The following is a 22,872-nucleotide window of genomic DNA, read 5'->3' on the forward strand; positions in this document are numbered from 1 at the left end:
TGTCGAAAATTACGTTCCGTTTAGCGTTTTGTAGGTTAATTTCGCTTTGACCTCGGTACTGGTTCAAATTGATTCAAAAAACTAAACTGGTGTAAGGTCGCAAAACCTTAACATCGTAGCTTTTCTATTTTGAATAATGTCTATTACAAAATAGAGACAAATATAAGCATGGTTTCTTCGAGACAGGATACATAACGTAAAATACCCCTTTTGGCAGAAACGGAACTGCTTCATTGATAGATCTATACAATTTTAGCGCTTTAAATACACTTTGTTCCGGCTCTTGCACAAACGATTAATTTTCTTGGCGAATTGTAGAGAGTGGCCTGTAACGTCACTTAAACTATTTGGCGTTTCAAAATTATTGAATTGTTTAGTTTTTGAGACGGAATAGAGCACTCCTTTTGGAAAAAATAATCTGTAAAAAAAGTATTTGCCCGATTCAAAGTTATTTATCATTCCATGCAATCAACCAGGCGTGAATATGTAGTCATGCATGGTGACCAGAGGGCGAAGTTTCTCAGTTTACGAGATGTTGTTGGGATTGCGATTGTAGACATTTTGACTGACACTCAGGTTACTAATGTATGAGGAAGTCGTATAGTTCATGTATAGAAGGTGTTAATGCAGTTTACTCTACAACGAAATCAGTTAAATTAATGTATTGTTTTGGTTCATCAAGTTACGAGCATCATAGCATCATTAGCATATGTATTGTCAACTTTTGTATTTTAATTACTGAAGTTCTCCAGAAGGTATGAACAGTTCAGTGGCCTGTGTTTCATCTTGCCAATTAATACAACCGTTTTTGTAAATGTTGTAGGTATTACAATACCCGTTTAAATAAATTAACCTGTTTTTACTAGGAACCTGATCAAATGCTTTAAAACACCATCTAAATAAACCACAATGTAAGGTCGATATAATTGTACTGCAACTGGGAAAAATCTGACCAAATGGATCTTAACAAACATTTTGGATTATTACTGACACTTTCTATTGCATGTCAATGCTTTGGAGTAAACAATGGACAAAGCAAAGTTGAGTTCAAGACAGAGAATTGCGATGATAAAGGTTGTGGCTTCAGTCAGCTTGCAATAAAAAAAGAACCAAATGGCTACCTTTACATTGGTGCAAGAAACCGACTTTTTCAAGTAAATAGTGACTTAACACTTTTCAAATCAGTGAACACAGGGCCAACATCTGACAATATAGACTCCATAAACAAAATTTTGTTGATTGACAATGTCAATGATAGGATTATTGTCTGCAACAGCATTAACCATGGCTTGTGTGAACTTAGAAAAGATATTAACATCGGCAAGGTTCTTACACAAATGAATGTAAATGCAACAGCAGTTAAACAATATGTTGCAGCCGGTGCTGACCTCAGCACTGTGGCCTTTCTGGCCAACACAAGAAGTGAGCAATTCCTATTTGTTGGATCTTCTAAGACTTCCCAAGATGATCAAAATGTTGTATTCACTGTTTCTCAGCGTAGACTGTATAAGGACAGTTTGAATTCTAACATGTTTTCCGTACAACTATTTCAAGATGGAATATATGTTGGAGACATGGGACTGATAATGAAAAAAGAAGCAGTCAGTCAAAATTTCCAGGTCAACTTTATCGATGGGTTTGAGTTTGATCAGACAGGTTACTTTGTTATAACACATCCCTCCCAAAATTCCAACCAAATACACAGCTACATATCCCAAATTTGCATGAACGAAAACCCATCCGGTTTACTTCGTTCCTACCTTGAGCTGCAAGTTACGTGTACTGCCAATTCCAGAACGTACACGAAAGCTATTGCATCAGTCACAAGAGTAGTTGGGGTCAATCTGGCATCTTCTCTTGGAATACCCAGTTCCAAGTCTGTAGCTGTTATGTTTATTTCATTCGAGGACCCAGACGCCCAAGGCCACAGCGCCATATGTATGTATCCCCTGTATGAAATTGATTACAGGTATGTTTCATTGGTGGGGAGTTGCATGAATGGAAAAGTACCCCAAGGGAAAATTTCATGGCTTCAAAGGGAGGAGGTCCAATGTGGATATGGGGTATGTAGTCTTTTATAGACTGTTGGGGTGTGTTGTGTTAAATCAGATATGGTTAAAACTACATTTTTTGTTGTCTGCAGCGTTTTACAGTTACCAGCCCTGTGTGTAACAACCTTGGCGTTTGGGATGTTGCACAATTTTTACAAGGATCAGAGTTCTCCAAACAAGCTGTGTTTGTTAGCGATAACCTGGTAACAGCACTTGAAGTGACAACTTCACATGACCATACCATTGCATTCCTTGGCACCAGCCAGGGAACAATTACAAAGGTAAACAAAGCAAGCAGTTGATTACTTGCTTAAATGCTAGTATGGTATGTGCATAAAGAGGTGCACATGAGACTTTTAGTTTTAACCATCCTTAAATTCAACGTTTGTGACCCCAATAAAAATCGTTATTGGAACTATTGATCTTGTTTTTACAGTTAAAACTAAACTCAAACCGAAGATATGATGAAGCTAATTTAGCTTATGAAACCATTGTTGTGGACGACTCTGGCTATTCAAGAAGGCCTATTAATTCCATTCAGCTTGCATACAACAATCCAAGCAGTACACACACTCCCATGATTTATGCTATGTCACCAAACGTTTTAGTTGGTTTGCCAGTGCATAACTGCAGCAAGTTTAAAGACTGTAGCAGTTGTCTTGGATCGGGTGACCCATTTTGTGGGTGGTGCCCATTGGAAACCAGGTACAATACATAAAAGGTTCAATACATACATATGTGGTTTATTGATGTTTCCACATTTGCTTTTAGTTGCACCTCTATGGAAAAATGTACCAGACCTGGTTTTATTGAAAAGCAGAAAAACTGTCCACGGTTGGAATCAGCCGATCTTTCACTGTCTATTAACAAATCACAAAGCGAGGTGTGTTTTAAATTTTTGATCACTGTGAATCCTCTTTCGTTATGCGTTTATAAATCTTTAAATCAACCCGCAAGAGTTACAATTCCTTATAAATTAACAATGAAAAAGGAAATAATACATCATTAGCAACTAGTACTATGGTTGACCAAGTCTTAAATTTTGCGACTTAAAGGAATATATATTTGTTCAAAAAAACATTTAACACAAGAAATATTGCTTTTGTACAATGTTGCTCTGACATATTTGAATCGTAAAACTGTGTGTTAGTGACATAAGTGGTAACAATGCCCCACTTAAAATGTGTATGTATTGTTCCCTCTGAAACTTACTGTCACACGGTCAATGCCTCTGGGCATGATAATACCTGAAGAATGTTGAGGCACTGTGAAGTATGTTAGCACTCAGTGAAGCACACTTCTCTATGTTTGGTCGGGCTTTACAAAATCCCAAATAAAACTGAACAAGTGTGTTTTGGCAATTATACTAGTCAGCGTATTGCAAACAATATGTGAAATGAAAAATTTGTGAATGAAACTTGGATATGTGGTTGAACCTAACAAATTGCCTTTTGATTGCAGATAACTCTTACAGCCTACAACATACCCCATGTGCAGCCCAGCTCTGAATATAGATGCAAATTTGATGACCAATCTTCAGCCCATACTACAATTGTTTACAACAGGGACATGACCTCTACAGTTAGGTGCATTACTCCTTCCAAAGCCAAGATCCCCCCATTAAATAATGCAGGTAAAAATGCTGGTTTGATTCTAAAGCGAAAGCATCCACTGGCGTTTTGGCTTAAAGTATAACATTGGTTTTTAAACTTCATTTTAGGATCACGTCAGGTGGATTTGTCATTGACATTTCAGGACAAGCCAGTTGTAAGCACAAACTTTACCTACTACAGCTGCAAATTCCATTCTTCGTAAGTAGAACAGTGAATATGACTTTCAACTTACTAGCTGCCAATGATCAACTATTTTTTTGTTTGTTCAGATGCATGGCTTGTGTGAACAGCGGCTTTCACTGTGTCTGGTGCACCTATGAAAGCACCTGTGTTGAATCCAAATCTGATTGCAATTTTGTGAATGACATGGCCAAGGATTCTTCAGTAAGAGTTTTTGAATTGTTTTTTGCTGTGGTTGGTTGCAATCAAACTTGATTAATTTTGGTAGTGGTATATATTCATAGAAAACAAACAAAAAATTGGCTTGAAGTAGCATATATACCTAAGGGCCATTGCAGAACATTTTTGCTGAAAGTGGAAATGTTATGTTCCCATAATGTCATGACCTTTATGGTCTTTAAAATTTAATCATTGATAAAATATGCCATGTCTGATCCATTCAAGGACCTGAAATTGCCAAGTGAATAGGCGAAAGTGTAACACTGGCATTTCATTTAACATAGACACGTGGTCCCTGTGGTACCAAATTAGCGCCTAACTGGGTAACTTGATACCAGTACGATCATGAAAGAGTATTTACTTCTGAGTTGGGTCACAAATTACGCGCGTACAACTGTAATGAGACAATGCAAAACACTCTTAACCCAAATGGCGCGGGATTACTTCCTATTATGCGAGGAAAGGCTTTCAATCGCTCCTTCGTTATCCGAGTCCCTCTAATCGCGCCAAGTGTTTCCGTCTTTGTATCATCATTGCCTTGGCGCGGTCGCCCTCCGCTGTGGTCGGCTTTCGGGGCTTTGAATATAGTGTCGACTCAACACTGTAGACTGTAGAGCAGGGGTGGGGAACCTGCGGCCCGCTTGCCTTTTTAATGTGGCCCGCGTCACAATTTTGTTGAAGTACAGCATAAAACATAGCATCAAAAAACAACAACAATAAAATGTTTATGTACAAATATTTACTTGAAAAGACTTCGACATTTCCACATTTGACGCCAAACTTATTAAAATTCCCACACATTCAACCACTTGCTGTATTTGTGACGTAACAGTCACTCTTTTAGAGCTATTAGCGTGGATCCTTATATTGTTACATAAAATATATTCGGTATAATGGAGCTAGGGTGTTCCAGAAAGAATGGACAGTTTTTATTTGAATTAGGTGATAAACCTGTATGCATTGTTTGTTGCAAACAAGTAACAGCAAGAAAAAAATCAAATTTTGGAGCGATGAAATATAAAATCACTTGTGTGCTTAGGGTATTTTTACACGGAATTTGAAAATAAAAAAATATTTGGCCCGCCCGAAAATGTTGTGCAGTTCATGCGGCCCGCAGTACTAAGTAGGTTCCCCACCCCTGCTGTAGAGGGACAGAACGAAGTCGTAAACACGTCCAGTTTGTCACGGCAAATGCCCGCCCTGCTATTGTCAACTGTGGTTGTTAAAAACATTTCTGTCCCTGTTGTTCTTATGAAAACTGGTTTATTTTGACTCTAAAATAAGAGAATGGATTACGAATAGTTTATACCCTAGTTTAGTGCAATGGTTCTTTCCCCCTTGTTTATCCCTTGAGAAATATCGGTTTTTTTGACACGATATATATCCAAATTTCTAAACAGCTGGCTTACAGTTATTTAGTCCAAAAAACATTTGGGGCAAGTTTATCTAATAAACGCTGTTTTAGAGGATAATACGTTACGTTAAAGTGATAAAGTACAATTACTACACATTTTTTTAGCTTTACGCCTAATGCGGACACAGCTAGCGTAAGCTTGTTTACCAAAGACCAATGTTTAGTGTATGAGTCAACCTAATCGTTTAAACTGGCCGTTTTCAATTCCAGCCGCGTTTGACCCTCAAAACACCCTGTTTTTGCGATTTTTATGTCAGAGATGGCCTCACTTTTACTACTTCCTCCTCCGGTAGTGATGTGAAAAACTTGCGCTTGACAGGTCACGCGTCAGTGCTATGGCATGTAGCCTGCGGTTCTGCGCTTTGTTCGGCTTGCTAACACGCAATACGTGATAAACCTATTGTAGATCGGATTTCATGACTAGCCAACCTTCTATAACACTTTGTTCGTTTGCGACCTCTTCTTCGTGATGATTTTACATCCGCCGGGAGTAAACGTGTTTATTGCCCCCTTTCAAGCGGGTTGTCGGCTAGTTTTAATGTAACACACAAACATGTTGGAATTTCCCGTTGTACGGATGTTGGGAAAATGTGTCATTTTTTTTCAATGATGGCACAGTTGGTGGTTTATTTTTAACGCACTGCAGGTATACCGTATTTTACAGCGTTATATGGCGAGATATCACTAGAAAATGAATTTGGCGCACTGTAAGTGAAAGTGTGAAACCTCGTCAAAACTGATGTCACATTTATTTCGCCAACGAGTTAGTCAACAGATGGTGCGTATTTCACACCTGACTAAGCTTTACCATTGCGCCATCACCACAGCAAACAGCAATGCCCGTCACGTCAATCACAGAAAACCGACGATGTGGTTTCCAAAATTTCAGTCACGCGTTCTTGTGCGGTTACGCATGATCGCTTTTCGACTTCTTTCGTAATGCGCGCTATTCACCGAAAAATCCTTCTAGTGCATCGATGCTTGTGCTCTTCACGCTTGAATAAACTACCTTAACAATGCATCGCTCACTTGCTGTTTTGTGAAGCGTTATCTGGTCACTTGGGTTTGTTTACAAGGGTTTCGTTACACAGAAGCGTGCGACTGCATTTTAGTACTTCTACCAAAGGGTTCGTTTCATTTGACTCTTACCTTCCGAGCAGCCATTCTTATCACTTCAACCCAGACCCCGCGGCCATCTAATACCAGTCTCGCTCTCTCGTGTTGCAATGTCAAAAACGCCCACGTCACGCTTGAGCACACACGCGTTTCCTGCTAAATGTCGAAACAAACACGGTTTAAAGTTAAATCTGTGCTTGTATTCACTGAATAAATACTGAAGTGATTTGTGATATGTTTACGAAACTGAGTGTACAGTGTTTGTGGTAAAACGTTAAAGGGACGAGCCTTTGTTATAACTGGGCTTATTACTCGATTTATTACTGAAACCTGCATTGATGTGTTTCGTGATGTAGTTGCACTTTACTTTATCCATTAGAGCAGTGGTTCCCAACCGGGGTGGAATTCCTCCCAAAGAATAAATTATGAAACTTTTAGGAGTAAATTTACTCTAATTTTTTACATGTGGTTTGTAAATAGACACTTAAGTTCTGGGAATATAACCTGTGAAGTTGACAAAAGACCCAATTTTCAATGATCTTTATATAGTTTAACATTTACTATGTATTATATTACGGAGGACTGAAGTATTTTTAATTGTTTACGAAGTAAATCGACGAAAAAGGGTTGGGGACCACTGTATTAGAGCTTCAATTTGACAAGTTTTGTGGTGTCTGCTACACTTTTTATCTTATCGTACAAAAATCTCTAGGTTAAGCCTCGATTACAGACAAAAGCAAACAAAAACCAGTCGAATCGTCCAAGGTGGCGAAATTCTCTTGTCTGAATGAAATCATTGAGCAAACACACGCCAGCATTACGTCACATGTTTATTCGCCCACGTTCCGTCGAGTTTTGACGGCGTTTGTGCCCAGGGCTTCCCGCGATCGGATTAGGTAACGCTCTGCCGCGTAGCTCGCAAGAATGCCTTCGGTATGCGCTGAAAACGTTAGCTTGCCCGGGCACGCTGCGTCGTGCACTTTTGCCGCCCAACTTTGCTTGTGTAAAAATTGCCGATGCTTGGCTATATTTGGAGCGCAGATATATTTCTTATACACTGATGCCGGTTGTTTGTTGTGCAATCGCATTCCTTCGATTGGTAATGTGTCCAATTAAGTTGCTGGGTAACGCGTAGGATTTGTGGCTTATTAACTTAAAAGGCCGATGCGTTAATATTCCGCGTGACTCGTAATACTATTGATCTTTCCTGAATTCTACTTAGACTAGGCAATACGTCTTTGTATGGTTTTATAATACGTAAGAACTTGGACAGTTCGAAGTACATTTTTACATAATATGAGACAACAAGGGTGAAGTAAAAGTAATCAATTTACAAAAAATGTTCAAAATATGCTTTCTTACTTCTTGTGCCGTATACGCTTCCATTAGTATTCACTCGTTTTTGGCGCATAAAGGGTTCCCTTGGTTGTTGTAGTGTAGTGCAGCCTATTTCTAGACATAGGCTGCACGCGAACATATTTTCTGGATATAGGTGGTACGCCAACACTATGCGAAACCTGTGAGTGCTTAGCGAGTGGATCACTTTTAAAGATTCACTGTGTTTTAGGCATACTGTTATTTCGATTTTACAAACTCTTGTCTTTATGTGAAATTTCTCTCATTTAAAATCCTCGCATATTATCTCGACAATTTTTGACCAACTGTTTCAAATTCTTATATGGGAGTCGTCTGGTGTTGTTGATTGCCATTTGTGGTGCGCTCGATCAGCGTTTCTCACGCCTACTGGTCGCATATGAATGCACACGTGTTCTCGAGTTTGACTACGGCGAACTAGCCGGGCTGTGTTTACATTTCTGCGGGCATCTCTATGCGAGAGCGCTGTACGGACAAGACCGTAATCGCATTATCTGACTCAAAACTGCTGAAACGATATACTGCACTATCCAATTTTGAAGCCGGCCTTAATTTGGAAACGAATAACGTATGACATTGAAGTTTTTCGATTGCTCTTTTTTTTGAGTGTTTCTTTATGGAATAGTATTCATCCAGTATCTAGTAGCAAGTTTAATGCCTTTGCAACATATTGCAACTTATTATGCTACACAAAATTGGGTTTGACTAGTATTCCATAGAAAACCTGTCCAAAATCACTGGTTTAACACAATGGGCGCAAATAGCTTTTCATTTATGAAAGTATTTATCCACTATAACCAGTTTGAACTATCCATCGTGATTTTGCTTTTACTGTTGTGTAATAATAGCACTCGTTGTGTAATAATAAGAATGGAATTGCCTGGACCTGTTGCTGCTTAAGTACAATGCAGTAGTTTTTGTTGGCGTTTCGCATGATTTTAATGCATACTGTATTTCGTGACTCAAAAACGTTGAAAACCATGGCTTATACATCAGTTGGACAACTAATGTGTTAAAGGTGTTTGTTATTTACACAATCATTCTGTTCGTGGGTAAAGCCAATATTGCATCAAGGCAGACAATTTGCAAATATTTACGCGTATCCTTGTATTGAGCGATTTTTCCAATGTGCTGAGGGCGACTGAGGCACGAACTGTTTTTTCAATAACAGCCCTGCTCGAGAAAACCCCTTAGCGGTCGCACAGCAATGATGTAATGATATTCGCAGCAGGGTGTCGAGCGGTGCTGGGTTATGAACAAGTGCATGTTAAGTTGAACCCGGTTTTGCTTGGCAACTGAAATCGTTTTGCGGTCTTTATTACTCTCTCCTGTTGTAAACCTGTGAAATGTATTGTTGGTAACCACAGCTGGTCTTTACGCAGTGTTTTTTCTGTTTATGTAGCAAATTTTGGCAACATTGATCGTTTCAAAATTCGGCCGTAATTTTCTAAAATTTTGGTGGACCTAAACCTAATTCGGTTATTTTTTTATTTTTTTGTACAGTTGGGTTTGTGCTCAATTTCGGGCCAGCTCACAACTCTAGTCTAGTCTGTCTTTGGCCTAGTTAAAAAAGGCCAATGACCTGTGGTTGTTTTTTTCTGTAAATATCATAGCAATGTGTTGGGGTTGATTGCTTTGGTTTCAATTTCAAATTCAACCCCCCAGACCTGTGTTTCTAATCAAAACAATTTAAAACTTTGTTTGCTGTAATTTTTTACCGCATTCTCGTTTTTTCAGTTGTCCTTAAATTTAGACCTCAAAAATCATTTTTTTTTACAAAGTTGTCCTCAAAATTAAACCTCAAAATGTGTTAAAAACAAAACTATTTAAAAATCTATTTGCTGTCAAATCTTAACGCTGTTTCGTTTTACAGAGTTGTCCTCAAATTTCCTCGTTCCGTGTGTCGGGCCAGGCGGAATCAGCTTTCTACTTGGCAAACGGCAGGAAGTCGAATCTGGTGCTAAATGGTGCAAAACTGGTGTCTAACCAACCCGACAACTACAAATGCCACATTAATATTCCCAATGTCAAGCAATGGGTTGTCAATGCTGATCGTAACTCTCCATCCAGAGTGACTTGTCGTGGTGTGGAGGTACGACATTATTAACTTGTAAACTGGGTGTCGCGACTATGCAGTTTTTTGGGTTGCGGGTCCCCATCAGCAAAGACTTATATTAAAGACAATTTGTGCGTGAGACAATTCACAGGTAACTTCGTGTCAGCAAAATGCGTCATGCAAATAGGGTTAAACAGACGACCCTTATAGCTTCGCGGCTGGATTGTCACTTAATCTGTTTTATTCTACTATTTAAAAAGGATTGCCGTCCATAGGTTTGATGCAAGTGTGGCTATAAGCATAGTGCACGCTAAAGTACCGGTTCAAATTCCACAAACAAATTACTGTAGGTTTCAAACATTATGTCGCTGGTCAATGCGATGTGGCGTGAAATATTTACTAATTTATTTACAAGGGTAACAGTTCTTTGCCTTCTACTTTTGAGTTCTTTGCCTGCCTACTTTAAATAGTTGTTATCGTTTTTGTTGTTGACTACCGTCAAGGCGTTATGCTTAGAAACCTCTTTGTAATATTTAAGAAGTATACGTACTCTTATGTGTTTTTTTATCGAGGAGACTCCTACGTTGATAGCAATTCAATGCCAACTAAAACACTATTTTAAATCGTCTGTGTAGATGTAGATTAAGCCTTTTCTTATTTATTTATTTTGCAAATTTTTTTGGGTCCTATTTTTCTTAGTGCATTATCGCAATTAGAAACTTAATGTTTTTTAAAAAATGATGTTTTTTATGTTCCAGGGTTTTGTGCCAAGTGGCCGTCGCTCGGCAAATGCTACAGTGACAGTGCAGTGGAAAAATCAAATTAAGATCGATTCTGCGCAACCACTGACGGGTGAGCCAACCAGCGTAGTGCACGTGTACATACTCACCTTGATCTTTTCTTGATTGTTCACCCCTGCAAAACGCCAACATTCGATCCCCTACCTAACACGCACCAATGACTTTTTCTCTACGGTTGACTATATTTGCATATTTGCAACATAGCAGCCTGCAGCTTTTGTACTCTAGCAAAAATGATAAAAGTCGTAATCACTTCTTTAATATATTGTGAAATTGGTTGTGAATTCCTATTTTACGGAGCCATTGGTTTATACACGATCTAATAGCCCCAAAACTTTTGTTGCCTCGTACTTGGGTATTTGAAGAAAGAAAGGACAGTTTGTCTCTCTACATATTTGTGATTCGGCATGAAGTAATGTTTTCTTTAATTTCTCATGTGTGTGGGCCCCCACGCACCAGTACATTGAGTACCACTATGAGTTACAGCTTACGGTAGATCTGCGCATTGGAAGCAGTACCATAATTGATCAAGCCGCAGTATTGAGGAACATAGTTTGGGAGTTCGTTGGGAGTAATTTTCAAGAAACATTAGAAGTAAACATCAAATAAACTGCACTACGTTCAATACGTTTTGTACGACCTAGGAATATTACCACTTAGCTTTTTTAGCCCTGTGTCCATAAATCGATTTTCTGACGTACCTTGCCAATCAACGTAGCCCTCAGACTTGTGAGTCGGGCCAAGGTTTTCGTGTCGGGTTCGGGCTTGTGTTTTTTATAAACGAACTTGATTCGGGCCCGACTTCCCGCTTGGCATCTATTTTACCGCATTTTCACCGACTTTGGGACCTAATTCGTGTTTTAAAAAATCCGGTTTCGAGCTTGTACTATAGGGTTCGTGCCCCTATTATATCCCCGATTATAACTCTAAACCCCCTGTCATCGTTTTTCCTTGTTTAACAGTATTTAGAATAACTTTATTTTTTGCTTTTGCAGTGGTAATGTACAGTTGTGCGTTGGAAGATGGCAGCAGCAATTGCGGAACATGTCTTCAGTCTCCAGAACAGTGGCAATGTGGCTGGTGCCAGTCTGATGACACGTGCACGCACTCAAACGAACCGTGCACTAACTGGATTAAGGCTCAGGCGGACCAAGTTTGCAGCTTTCCACATATTGACAGCGTAAGTGCTCGTTGGTTGATAAATACATGGCCTAATTTTTTACTCCATTGACCACAGTAACATTATAAGACCCTTCCTAAAGTGGGGGACCTATACGTTTTTGTCTTATCCCGGCCCCCTAAAAGTGTTAAAAACGTGTTGCGGAACTGCAATAAACATAGGTTAAACCGGATTTGATTAATCCGGATCTTCGCCTAATTCGGACAAAACTTAAGGTACAAATGATTTGTAATGTGACAAGGCTTCATATAATCGACATTGGTCAATCCGGATCTTAGACTGATCTGGACAAATTTTTTGGTCCAAACGGGTCCGGACTGCACACTGTTTTTGTCTGTATTTTTTCGTATTTCATACATATGTGGGATCCCATTCGTTTCTGCTTGCACAAACAATCATGTTGTTATATATTTAGTAAAATAGGGACCCAATTGAAATGAGATAAATTTTATGCATGAAATATAGCATGTAGTACTGTAATATGCATAAATCGGCGACACATAAAAAGGCCACTTTACTAGTTTCATGTTGTGAATGTATTTCTGACTTGTTTTTCAGTTTTCACCAACCACTGCGAATCCAGGTGGAACAACAAGCATTACTTTGACCGGCACAAACTTCGACAGTGGTGGAAATATGAATATCAGAATAGCTGGCCACAGTTGCTCGCTGCAACACTCAAACTGGTAATAAACGTTTTGGCATAAGTCTACAAAACAGTATGTAACATATGGCAGTTAGCTACTGGCAACAAAATAGAATTTGGAACGCCATGTACGTTCATAAGTTTAGTGATGAAAATAACGGCCCAGATATACCTAAAAAGCGACATACATGAGCATTTGACGAAACGTTTGAAAAATAAAGCATGTCGCTTATTACGTCATTTTGGGCCGTTATTTTCAACATTAAATTAAAATTTCTTTGTCCTGTTTTTAATTACGGTTCCTCTTTCTAAACGGGACACGTATTTGTCGTACTTTTTAAATCTAACGCGAATTTGTTGCCCATATTTGGTGAAATAAAGTGGTTCGAACTTAAACTCATCTGACATTTTGACGTCTCATACGTCTTTATAAGGGTAATGTCACACCATGCCCAAACACAATTGTTTTTGTAACACCCTGTGCGGTAATATACGATTGCCCTTTAAGGAAAGTTTATGAAATTGCGTGACAACAACACCAGACATAAGATTGCAAAATGGTAACACATATCAAAAATTATGACTGTAAATACAGAAACGTATTTATAAAAACAACACTTTACTTGCCAATTGAAAAAAAAACTGGCATATGTCTAGCTTTGTCACCTCAAAAAGGTTTCAATTTAATTCTAATAATATATAGCCCATTTTTTGTCCTGTATTGCGCAGGTCGCCCCTTTTACGTCATATTTGTCGGAAGTTGACGTCATCTTTTTTTCATCTTTTTTTGACGTCATCGCTGATTTTTTTCTTTTATTTAGTTGCAGTGCTTCGTGTAACGTGCACGCATCGGACATAGGAAGTGGAAACATCTCACTGTGTATCACCGATAAATCAGGCAGCTGCAGGAGTGCATCGAAATACCACACGTCCACATCAGAGGTGAATGCATGCTGTTCACCTTACTATAACCCCAAAAATGTCTTAAATACCCATTTGCTATATTATCCTGTATCCAGACTTGGACAACTAGATTTTTTTCGGTTTTTCAAATTAGATTAGAATTAAAATTAGAGCATCTCCGTTTTTACAAATTAGATTAAAATTAGAATTAGAATTTTCTATAGAAATTAAACTAGAATTCAAGCTAGAATTAGATTTAAGCAAACCAACTTTAGTTTGTTTCAAATTAGAACTTGTAGATTTGCATATTTAAAACAATACGATTCGGTGTATCTAAAACTTGTTCGAACGGAGCTGAGTGCCAAGTAACTGAAAAACGTGTTTCAGTGATGTAGTTTGGTCTTGTTAATTGCATGGTTTTGTGCGCTTTGGTTACAAAATGCATGCTCAGATCACATGCCTAAATGTGCCGTTGGACAAACTAGCGTTTTTGGGAAAACTGTGAATTAGATTGGAATTAGATTTAGAGCTTACTCCACAATTCTGAATTAGATTAGAACTAGAATTACTGCCATTTTACTCTAATTTGCCCAATTAGGCAACTAGAATTATCTAGTTGTCCAAGTCTGCCTGTATCCAGAGCGTGAGAAAAAAGTGTAATGTACAATCATGTATTTTTTAAATTGTTTTTTTTGCTTGGCGAAAATTCTTTGTTTTCTAAAATTGACGAAAATATTACGATGATTCTCCTTTAGTATGGAACTTCATGCTTTTGAGTAATATCACTCAGCAAGACTGGAAGAAAAGGCGGGATTGTAAACAAAACAAGCTTTTTTGCATGTAATTTTGGCAATAGTTTGTAAACTTTAAGCCCTAATAGTAAATTTACTTTTGTGTATTTCTATGGTGCTGCGAAACCCACTTTGGGGAAACATTTTTGGGCAAAATCTTGCCTCAAACAGACTCAGCTGCATTCTAGTTTCAGTGGAATACAAAGAATTGATTATTTTACAGCTTTTCCATTTCGTCCGTTCAACTGTCGACATTCTGACGCCTTCCAAAGTTCTTTGCGGTTGGGGAACTCCCCTCACCATTACCGGAAGTAATCTGGACGCCGGAAACAACGTCACTGTGCGGATCGATGGTCAAGTTTGCACCGTTAGCCTGTAAGTTTGCTACTAAAGTCTAAGTTCCAAACTTAAATTTATCGCATTCCTTTGTTATTATCTTCACCATAGTGGCTTTGTTTTCAGCTTATGTATGATTTTATCATGTCGTTTTGACGCTGATACTTAACTTAAAGATGGGTATATAACTTTTTGGTGCATTTGTAAGCGGTTTAAATTTTGCAATACATATCTACAAATGCAAAGCACACACCAGCTATTAAATTAATGCAGTCTAAGAATGCTATCATAAAATATGCTATTATAAAAGTGCCTTGGTAGTTTGATATAAATACACAGCATAGGCAGTACGTTTATAAACGCCTTTATGAATGTAATGACTAATGACTGGTGTTTTCACAGACGAACTTAACATGTAGTTGCCATAGCTGATTATTTCTGTTACAGGCGGACAAGTACAAAACTTGAGTGCCGGTTACCATGCGGTGTCACGTGTGATGGCGTCAGACGACGGAGGCGGCACTTACGACGTCACACACACAAACGGATGTATCACAGATTGTTCAGACCTAAGAGAGCTGCAACACCAAATGCATGGGTAAGTGTACATAAGAATGTGCAATATGTGCTAGGGATGTGCCAAAACTGCAAATGTTCTGTGTCGTCGAGCACCAAGCATCTCACGTTAATGCTCGGTGCTCGTCCGAGCACGCTCGGCGCATCATGACGTCACAGAAGTGGCAGAAGTATTTTAGAGAGTTACAGATAACGGCAAGTCGCGCTCGGTCGGAAAGAAACTAGTTCCCTGGTCGGACATAAAGAAATATGCAAACCTAGGTTAATCCGGACCCGTTGGGACCAAAACATCTGTCCAGATTAGGCGAAGATCTGGATTAACCGATTTCGATTGTTTAAAGTCAGCACATTACAAGTCTTTACTGATCAAAGTTTTGTCCGAATTAGGCGAAGATCCGGATTAACCGAAGCCGGTTTAACAGAGGTTTACTGCATATTATCTACATAGTGTTTGGTCTGAACAACACCAAGACCCTTTAACAGGCAGCATCGACGATCACCGTTTTTAAAGTTAAATGAACACAAACGGAAATATTTTCGGAGTAACGGAATTAGTTGATCAATAGCGTAGAATAGATTTCGTTTCTCGAAATATTTTCCGTTCTTGCTTATCGTGGTTATGAGTTGGACATATCTCTCACAAAATCATAATAACAGTTGCAATAAGCTGACATGCCCCGAACTTTTGTTATTTAAATCTTGCCTTAAATCCTTACCTAGTCAAAAAGTCACTTATGAATGCAAATTTCTAACCAAACAATCTGTGCACAACACGCATATTGGTAAAAACATTTATTACTTGGTGCAGCTGGACTTCGACGGCGTTCAAAAGGTGCCTTCAACAAACAGCGAAGTAACATTCCACCGAACAGTGACGATCAGAAACATCCAGCCCACGACCAGTTTCTTCAGCGGGGGAATTCCCTTGCTCGTGACCGGCACCAACCTACGACTCGTCCACAATCCGCACATCAAGGTCGTTTGGGAGGATGAGTCCAACGTATCGGTACGTTATTCTACGCGAATTAAACTTTAGGCATTTTTTTGGATAGTATTTTGTTACTCGCTTATTTGCCCAACTTTTCTAATTAAATAATTATCAGTTGTTTCTCTTTTTAGAAATGCCGTGTGATTGGTCAAAGCAACACCCTCGAATGCGTTTCACCTTCTATCAAAAATCGCCGAACGCACGCTTCTAAAACAGGTTAGTTTTCCGTGGATTCGTTTTATATTATTGCCTGAATATGAAATGTTCTCCAAAAGGCCTTACTAGGCAATCATCTTGTTTCTGTGGTACTGTATGGATTTTCTGCCCTTTTAAGTAGTAAATGCGGGTCAAAACTTAAAGTCGAGAAGCCATGTTATACCTGGCGTAACAAATCGATCACTTTCGTATTTCTTCTATTTTACACTATTATCGAAACTGAGCCTTTGTTTAACCTTTGTGTACGCGTTGTTCAGTATTTTTTCGCCAGAAAAACGGTTGTAGGGACCGAGTACTTTACTTCGCACGGTATATCATGGCAAAAAATGGAAAACAGGGTGAAAGTGATGACTACTATCAAAACTGAGAATGGAAAATATTTTCCAAGTAACAGAACCGGTCAATAAATTTACGTAGGAAATTCATATGTATTAATATGTATATTTCGCCCAAATAGCATCTTCAGTTCCTACAAAACCACAGGATAAAACATGATAAAAATAAAACGAAAATAAGTAATTACAACTCAACAAAGTGAAGTATTGAACCATTAAACGGCAGCAAAGTGAAGTTTTATTATCAAAACTGGTTTAAACTTTTTGTAAAATTCAAACTTTAAAAAAGCGGTCATACTTTACGTAACTAGAACCTATTTCCACTGTGCTACCTTTACGTTGTATTTACATGCGTTTCGAGTTGTTTATATGGCGTGTTGTCGTCATTTTAGGCGGTATGGCGAATGCTGTTTACATCGAGTCACCCGGATGTGAGGAGACCCAATGGAAAAGTGGTCAACTGCAGTACGTGCCCGACCCCGTCTTCGAAATGTTTGACTCGCCAGATCAGACCAAGATATATAGAAACGAACCCATATACATTTTTGTAAGTGGATCTAAGATGTACAAACGAATTTGACTGATCATGTTAGCGTAAATGGTGACATAAATTCGATTCTTTTCTCGCCTAATGCTTGTTGGTCGGAAATAACAGCATTTACATTTAACTTGGAGAGCGATACGTTGAAATATATGAGTTATGGCGAAAAACGACGGTTATTGGTCAAATCAAGGCAAAACTCCATCGGTGGTACTAAATTCGACGTGTTACAGCATGATACAACATTGTAAGCAGTTAAAAATTATTATTGTGACTTTTGAAAGTTTTTGCTATTCGAGTTTAGGTGAGGGTTTGTAATTAAGTTGACACTAGAATCTATGCTCATTTACCCTTGTTGGGCTTATATTCCCACATTCCACTCGCCATGCAGCATATTATGCGGTAACACGCGGTATTTAGTACCACCCAACTCCATGTGTGGAATTTACAACACTTTCTGTAACTATAAATGTGTGTCCTTTGTTTTGCATTTGACGGAAATTCTATTGCGCGTTTAAGTAAACGAAGCGGTTACCAAACAACGAAACAGTTGTGTTTTCATTCTAAATGTGCGGTTACCAAACAACGAAACAGTTGTGTTTTCATTCTAAATGTGCGGTTACCAAACAACGAAACAGTTGTGTTTTCATTCTAAATGTGTTACACAAAAGCATCGAGCCAATACAAAACAAGTAAGCTGCAGACAGTCAACACAGTTTCGACTTAAAATACCATAAGGTGGCTATACTAGATCAGTGCTTCCCAACCTTTTCCAGCTCGCGGCCCATTTAAAAAAAAAATTTTTTGGCGGACCACGGTATAATATTGCGACAAAACCACAATGGAAAAGAACTAAAATTGACAGAAAAATAATAATCACACAAGCAATACTTCTGTTAATGTGAAGCCTGAGCTTGCTGATTTGATATGATTTATGAGATCACTACTACTTTCTGGGGAAAAAAATATTCATTTTGTAGCTACGCAAAGACCAAATAAAGCTAACAAAGACAGTTACAGCTTCAAGATTTTACAACTGGTACAACTGTTGTGACGCGACAATTGCAGTTTGTTTGTGTAATAAAGCTTTGTTTAACGTGAAATCTTATGCGGCTTTCATAGTGAATAATATTATATTTTTGCGAAAAAAGGTTAAATTTGAAAGTACGTTCACACAAACTGTGTAACTTTTTTTAACTTCTATATTGGTATGGTAATAGTTTGAAAAGCTTCACGGCCCACCAGAAAGTACGTCGCGGACCACCAGTGGGCCGCGGACCACCAGTGGGCCGCGGCCCACCGGTTGGGAAGCGCTGTACTAGATCATACGGTAAATGTCTTGTCACCAGCTGAGACCTTATAGGTCGAATGCAGTCATCACTATCTGTAGCTTATTCTGTTGTCTACGTTTCAAAATAAAGATAAATTGTGGACCAAAGCAAAAAAGTGCTTTTTCCAGCAAAAGTAAACGAAGGGCCTATAAATTTTTGTCGTATACCAATTTTAATTCTGACTTTGGTGCATTTTTTGTAGGGGAGCAACTTATGTCCAGTGGGCAATGACTGCATGAGTGAGATCGTGTCAGTAATGATTGGCGACGAAGAATGTAATGTGACACGATATGACACCGACCAGATAGAATGCCAACCTCCTGCTGTCGATATTGGGAAATACCCGATTGTGGTAAGTTAGTATTGTTTATGAATGACTCTTGATGTTTTTCCCATACTGTTGATTCGGTATGTCACAGAATTTTTTTCACTTAGTGTAAACTTTTCCGTATTAAAGCGTTTCTTGGCACACATAAATTTAATTGTCGCCCCACTGTATGTTCTGAGGTGAAAGTCTATGTTATATTGCAAAATCAACCAGTTTAAATCGACAAACAGTAAAATAATTTGATAGCTTAGCCAGAACTAAGTACTCGATACAGAGCCACACATTTATGTTTTTTATGTTAATTGTTGACTGAGCTTTAAAACTGGTATTTCATGGCCAAACATGGTGTGTAAAGGTTTAAATGTAATTTGAACGCATGACTTGATAACCCATGACACGGATTGAAAAATAGTAGAAACTGTCTGTATTTTTTTTCAAATCAAAACGCTGTGATAGTTTACATTGAAACAGCTTGCTAAACTTGGACATTTTATCCAACTTTAGGTGACTATTGGTGGATACGGAACGCAAGTTGGAAGTCTCGAATATACTCAGGAGGACAAAGAAAACCTGGTGTTGGTCGCTGCGATCGCTATTCCTCTGTTAATTGTAATTGGATGCCTGGTCTTGTTCGTGGTCTGCATATATCGACGTCGAATGCATGCTAGTGACCAGGAAGTGAAAAACATGCAAGTACAGATGAGTGTTATGGAATCAAAAGTCGCCAAAGTTTGTAAAGAAGGTGTGTATTTGTGGCGCGGTTGGTAATAATGTGTTTCAAGTGAAGTTTTCGATGTCCGCCTGAGACATTTCGGAACTGTACGGTTTGACATCAGATAGTGGTTAAACCAGAGATCGACCCCTGGCACGTGCCAACCGATTTGCGTGTTTATATTGAAGTAACAATTTAACCCAGGGGTGCCCAACCTTTTTTCACTCGAGATCGACTTTTGAGGTAGTCCAACTCTCGAGATCTACTATTCCAATACAAATTAGCAAAGACATAGCGAGTACCAGAACAAAGTAACAATTACTACTACAACTATTACTTTTGTAACGTAACAAAGCGCCTACTTATGAACTTCTTAACATATCTTATGAATAATTCACACAATAAAGTCATCTATGTACAGCAACGCGTTACAAAGCAACTATGTTAAATAATTTTCTGCAACCCTCGCGATCGACGGGTTGGGCACCCCTGATTTAACCTGTTAAACTGTTGTTTTAAGTTTTTATCATGTCTTAAAAGTCAGCCATACATGCACACAACGCCCTACTTTCTCTTGTTTATTGATATCTGGTGGCACGTACCACTATTATGTAGAAAAACGTTGGCACGCGAGGTCATTAACACATGGAAATAACAAGTAAATTGGCACGCGTCGCCTAAACGGTTGCCGACCCCTGGTTAAACAGTTGCCTTGACTCACCCAACCTCTTAAGGAAGGCTTTTATACTTACTGTTAATCGAAGACTGAACGATTTACCTTTTTGGACAGCAACAAAGCAAGCAATACCAAAGTATTAAACACATTAATCCATGGGTAACTTTTCCTCTAAGGGGTAAATTTCAAATGCTATAGGGTTAAATCTTAGTTAGATAATTTTAAGGGGGGGATGCGGTATAAAGTTTAAATAAAATTTGGTGGTCAGTTTTAAATTCAAAGTCCACGACAGAAAAATGTTAAGGGCCATTTGTACTTTCATGGACTTAAGTCCTACGCATCTTTCTGAAAATTTCCTGAATTTCGTCGCTATTTTAGTTAAATCCTATTCCACAACCGCAATGACAGCTTTTTTCACGCAAAAACACAAGCACTGTGTAATAAAATGTTGTTTTGCAGCATTCGCTGAGCTTCAGACGGATATGAGTGAGCTTGACACAGTAGGCGGTGGTGTGGGAATTCCCTATCTCCATTACAGGGCTTACTTAATGCGTGTTCTGTTTCCCGACCCTTCTATGGCTGGACATCACAGTTTGCTGATTCCAAATCACTTGGAAAGAAGCGGTAAGGCGTATGTAGAGTCATGTATTTTAGGGCAGTGTATTTTTCATTACCTTGATGTAAACCAGTGGTCTTTAAACTGTTTGTAGTAGCGGATTCATATTTACAAATTCAGCTAAAGTCTGTGGAACCTCATTTAGAATTACCCCCTATTTAGAAATCAGAAAATATTTTACTTGTTTAGCATTCACCTTGAAACATCGTATGTGATTCCTTAGGGTTCGGTAAATTCCACGCCAAACGGGTCCCTTGGGTTGAAATTGGAAAAAGTTCAATTGTGTAAACTTAAAAAATGATAAAACGGCGAAAACTTAGTAGACTCTGGGATAGGCGTATAAAAAACTTTTTAAAAAGTTTTCTCGATTTTAACAGACCTTGTGTACCTTGAATTCTTAATATTATAAACACTGACAGTGGAATATCTTATGTGTGGTTGAAACCAGCTTGTTAAAGTTCCGTCTTTTCTTTACAGATTCTCGTACCAGCAGTACACGGCCCATGCAGCGGGCTCAGCAATCCTTAACCATGGACCACTTTAACTCTCTTCTCGAAAACAAATGTTTCATGTTGTGTTTTATACGATCCATCGAAAGGCAGAATACGTTTACAATGAAGGATAAGTAAGTCGCGTATAACACGTGGTGAAAATATATATATGTGACATAATACCTAATTTTGCTTTTTCAGGGCCAATGTCGCCGGTTTAATTCTAGTGATTCTGCAAAACAGACTGGTCTACGCAACGGAGTAAGTATACTAATACGCTGGTCTTTGCTGGATCGTTTTGTTTGATATAAAACTGCCTTCCTTATGTTATTAACGTTTCATAAAATACACAACGCACCAATTAATGCAAATTGGTATTTAATCAGTTGATGAGATCAACGGCAAATTCGCAAGTCTTGAATGCGCGTTCATACGAAACCTGGTTATAAAAGATAACACTGTCGCTTTTATACGTAGCTTTTCTGATCGCGTTTCACCTTTTTTGGGTTTAAACTCTTTCTATTTCTCTAACATTTTGTGAAGGCCCGAATTTATGTACCGAACCCCACCCTCCTTCCTAACACGGTTAGATTCTAGGCCCCCTCGACTGGTCCAACCAACGCGTTTAATCATGATCAACCAACTGTGCCCTCCACTCTTGCGCCCAATAACGTCTTAACGTTGCGCAGCTATTTCCGGCTTGGTGATTGTTCAATGCAATTGTGTCACTTGTTCTTTCACCAAGCGAATTAAACTACTCAACTCAGTTAGGACACCAATCTGCGTATGTTTAACGCTTACACTAAGCATTAACATTATGTATCAATTTATCGATTTTTGAATTTATGCAGAATCTTGGAGCAGCTTTTGTCTGAGTTAATTGACAAAAACATGGAAAGCAAAAACCACCCGAAACTTTTACTTCGTCGCACAGAATCAGTGGCTGAAAAAATGCTGACTCATTGGTTCAGCATATTACTCCACAGATTTGTAGTGGTAAGTAGATTGCAAAAATCTGATTTCAACAACTTTTTGGCTCCTTCAATCACGATTTTTCCTAAGTATAGTACCCATTGTCAAGCTAGGTAATAGAAAAGTCTGATGCTATGTATCATATACTGATGTGTCCTGTCTTCTGATTGGTTCAGCTACCCCATATAAGTTTGAATTCTTAAACAAAATATATCTCTAGGCGAAATCATTTTTTAGCTCAGAATTTTGAAAACTGAATTAATATGACACTACTTAAAAATCCGTTACTCCGTTGCCATTACGAGGTAGGTAAATGGTGCTTGTGATTCGACTTCCGGCGGTTTTTCCACTGAGCCTGTGTAGCTCAGTTGGCAGATCGAGTCCCGTAACGACTTCTGTCGTGGGTCCGAT

At 38.6% G+C, this 22,872-nt stretch overlaps 1 protein-coding gene across 1 annotated transcript in view; it reads left to right on the top strand.

The window, feature by feature from the left end:
• Positions 1–845: 845 nt before the first annotated feature.
• The window catches only part of LOC145229516 (plexin-A4-like), a 28,233-nt gene continuing 6,206 nt past the window's right edge, over positions 846–22,872 (top strand). The window contains exons 1-23 of the mRNA XM_080094872.1: positions 846–2,063; positions 2,144–2,332; positions 2,488–2,756; positions 2,823–2,934; positions 3,513–3,684; positions 3,772–3,862; positions 3,934–4,048; positions 9,841–10,059; positions 10,782–10,875; positions 11,819–12,003; positions 12,562–12,689; positions 13,471–13,591; positions 14,567–14,718; positions 15,127–15,277; positions 16,064–16,261; positions 16,375–16,459; positions 17,187–17,341; positions 18,869–19,018; positions 19,499–19,736; positions 20,842–21,006; positions 21,476–21,623; positions 21,691–21,750; positions 22,341–22,485. Coding sequence (XP_079950998.1) covers positions 957–2,063; positions 2,144–2,332; positions 2,488–2,756; positions 2,823–2,934; positions 3,513–3,684; positions 3,772–3,862; positions 3,934–4,048; positions 9,841–10,059; positions 10,782–10,875; positions 11,819–12,003; positions 12,562–12,689; positions 13,471–13,591; positions 14,567–14,718; positions 15,127–15,277; positions 16,064–16,261; positions 16,375–16,459; positions 17,187–17,341; positions 18,869–19,018; positions 19,499–19,736; positions 20,842–21,006; positions 21,476–21,623; positions 21,691–21,750; positions 22,341–22,485 — 4,449 coding nt within the window. The 5' untranslated portion in view covers positions 846–956. The remainder of the gene's footprint in view (positions 2,064–2,143; positions 2,333–2,487; positions 2,757–2,822; positions 2,935–3,512; positions 3,685–3,771; positions 3,863–3,933; positions 4,049–9,840; positions 10,060–10,781; positions 10,876–11,818; positions 12,004–12,561; positions 12,690–13,470; positions 13,592–14,566; positions 14,719–15,126; positions 15,278–16,063; positions 16,262–16,374; positions 16,460–17,186; positions 17,342–18,868; positions 19,019–19,498; positions 19,737–20,841; positions 21,007–21,475; positions 21,624–21,690; positions 21,751–22,340; positions 22,486–22,872) is intronic.

Source organism: Phallusia mammillata, chromosome 5 (assembly GCF_965637545.1).
Source record: "Phallusia mammillata chromosome 5, kaPhaMamm4.hap1.1, whole genome shotgun sequence".
NCBI lineage: Eukaryota > Metazoa > Chordata > Ascidiacea > Phlebobranchia > Ascidiidae > Phallusia > Phallusia mammillata.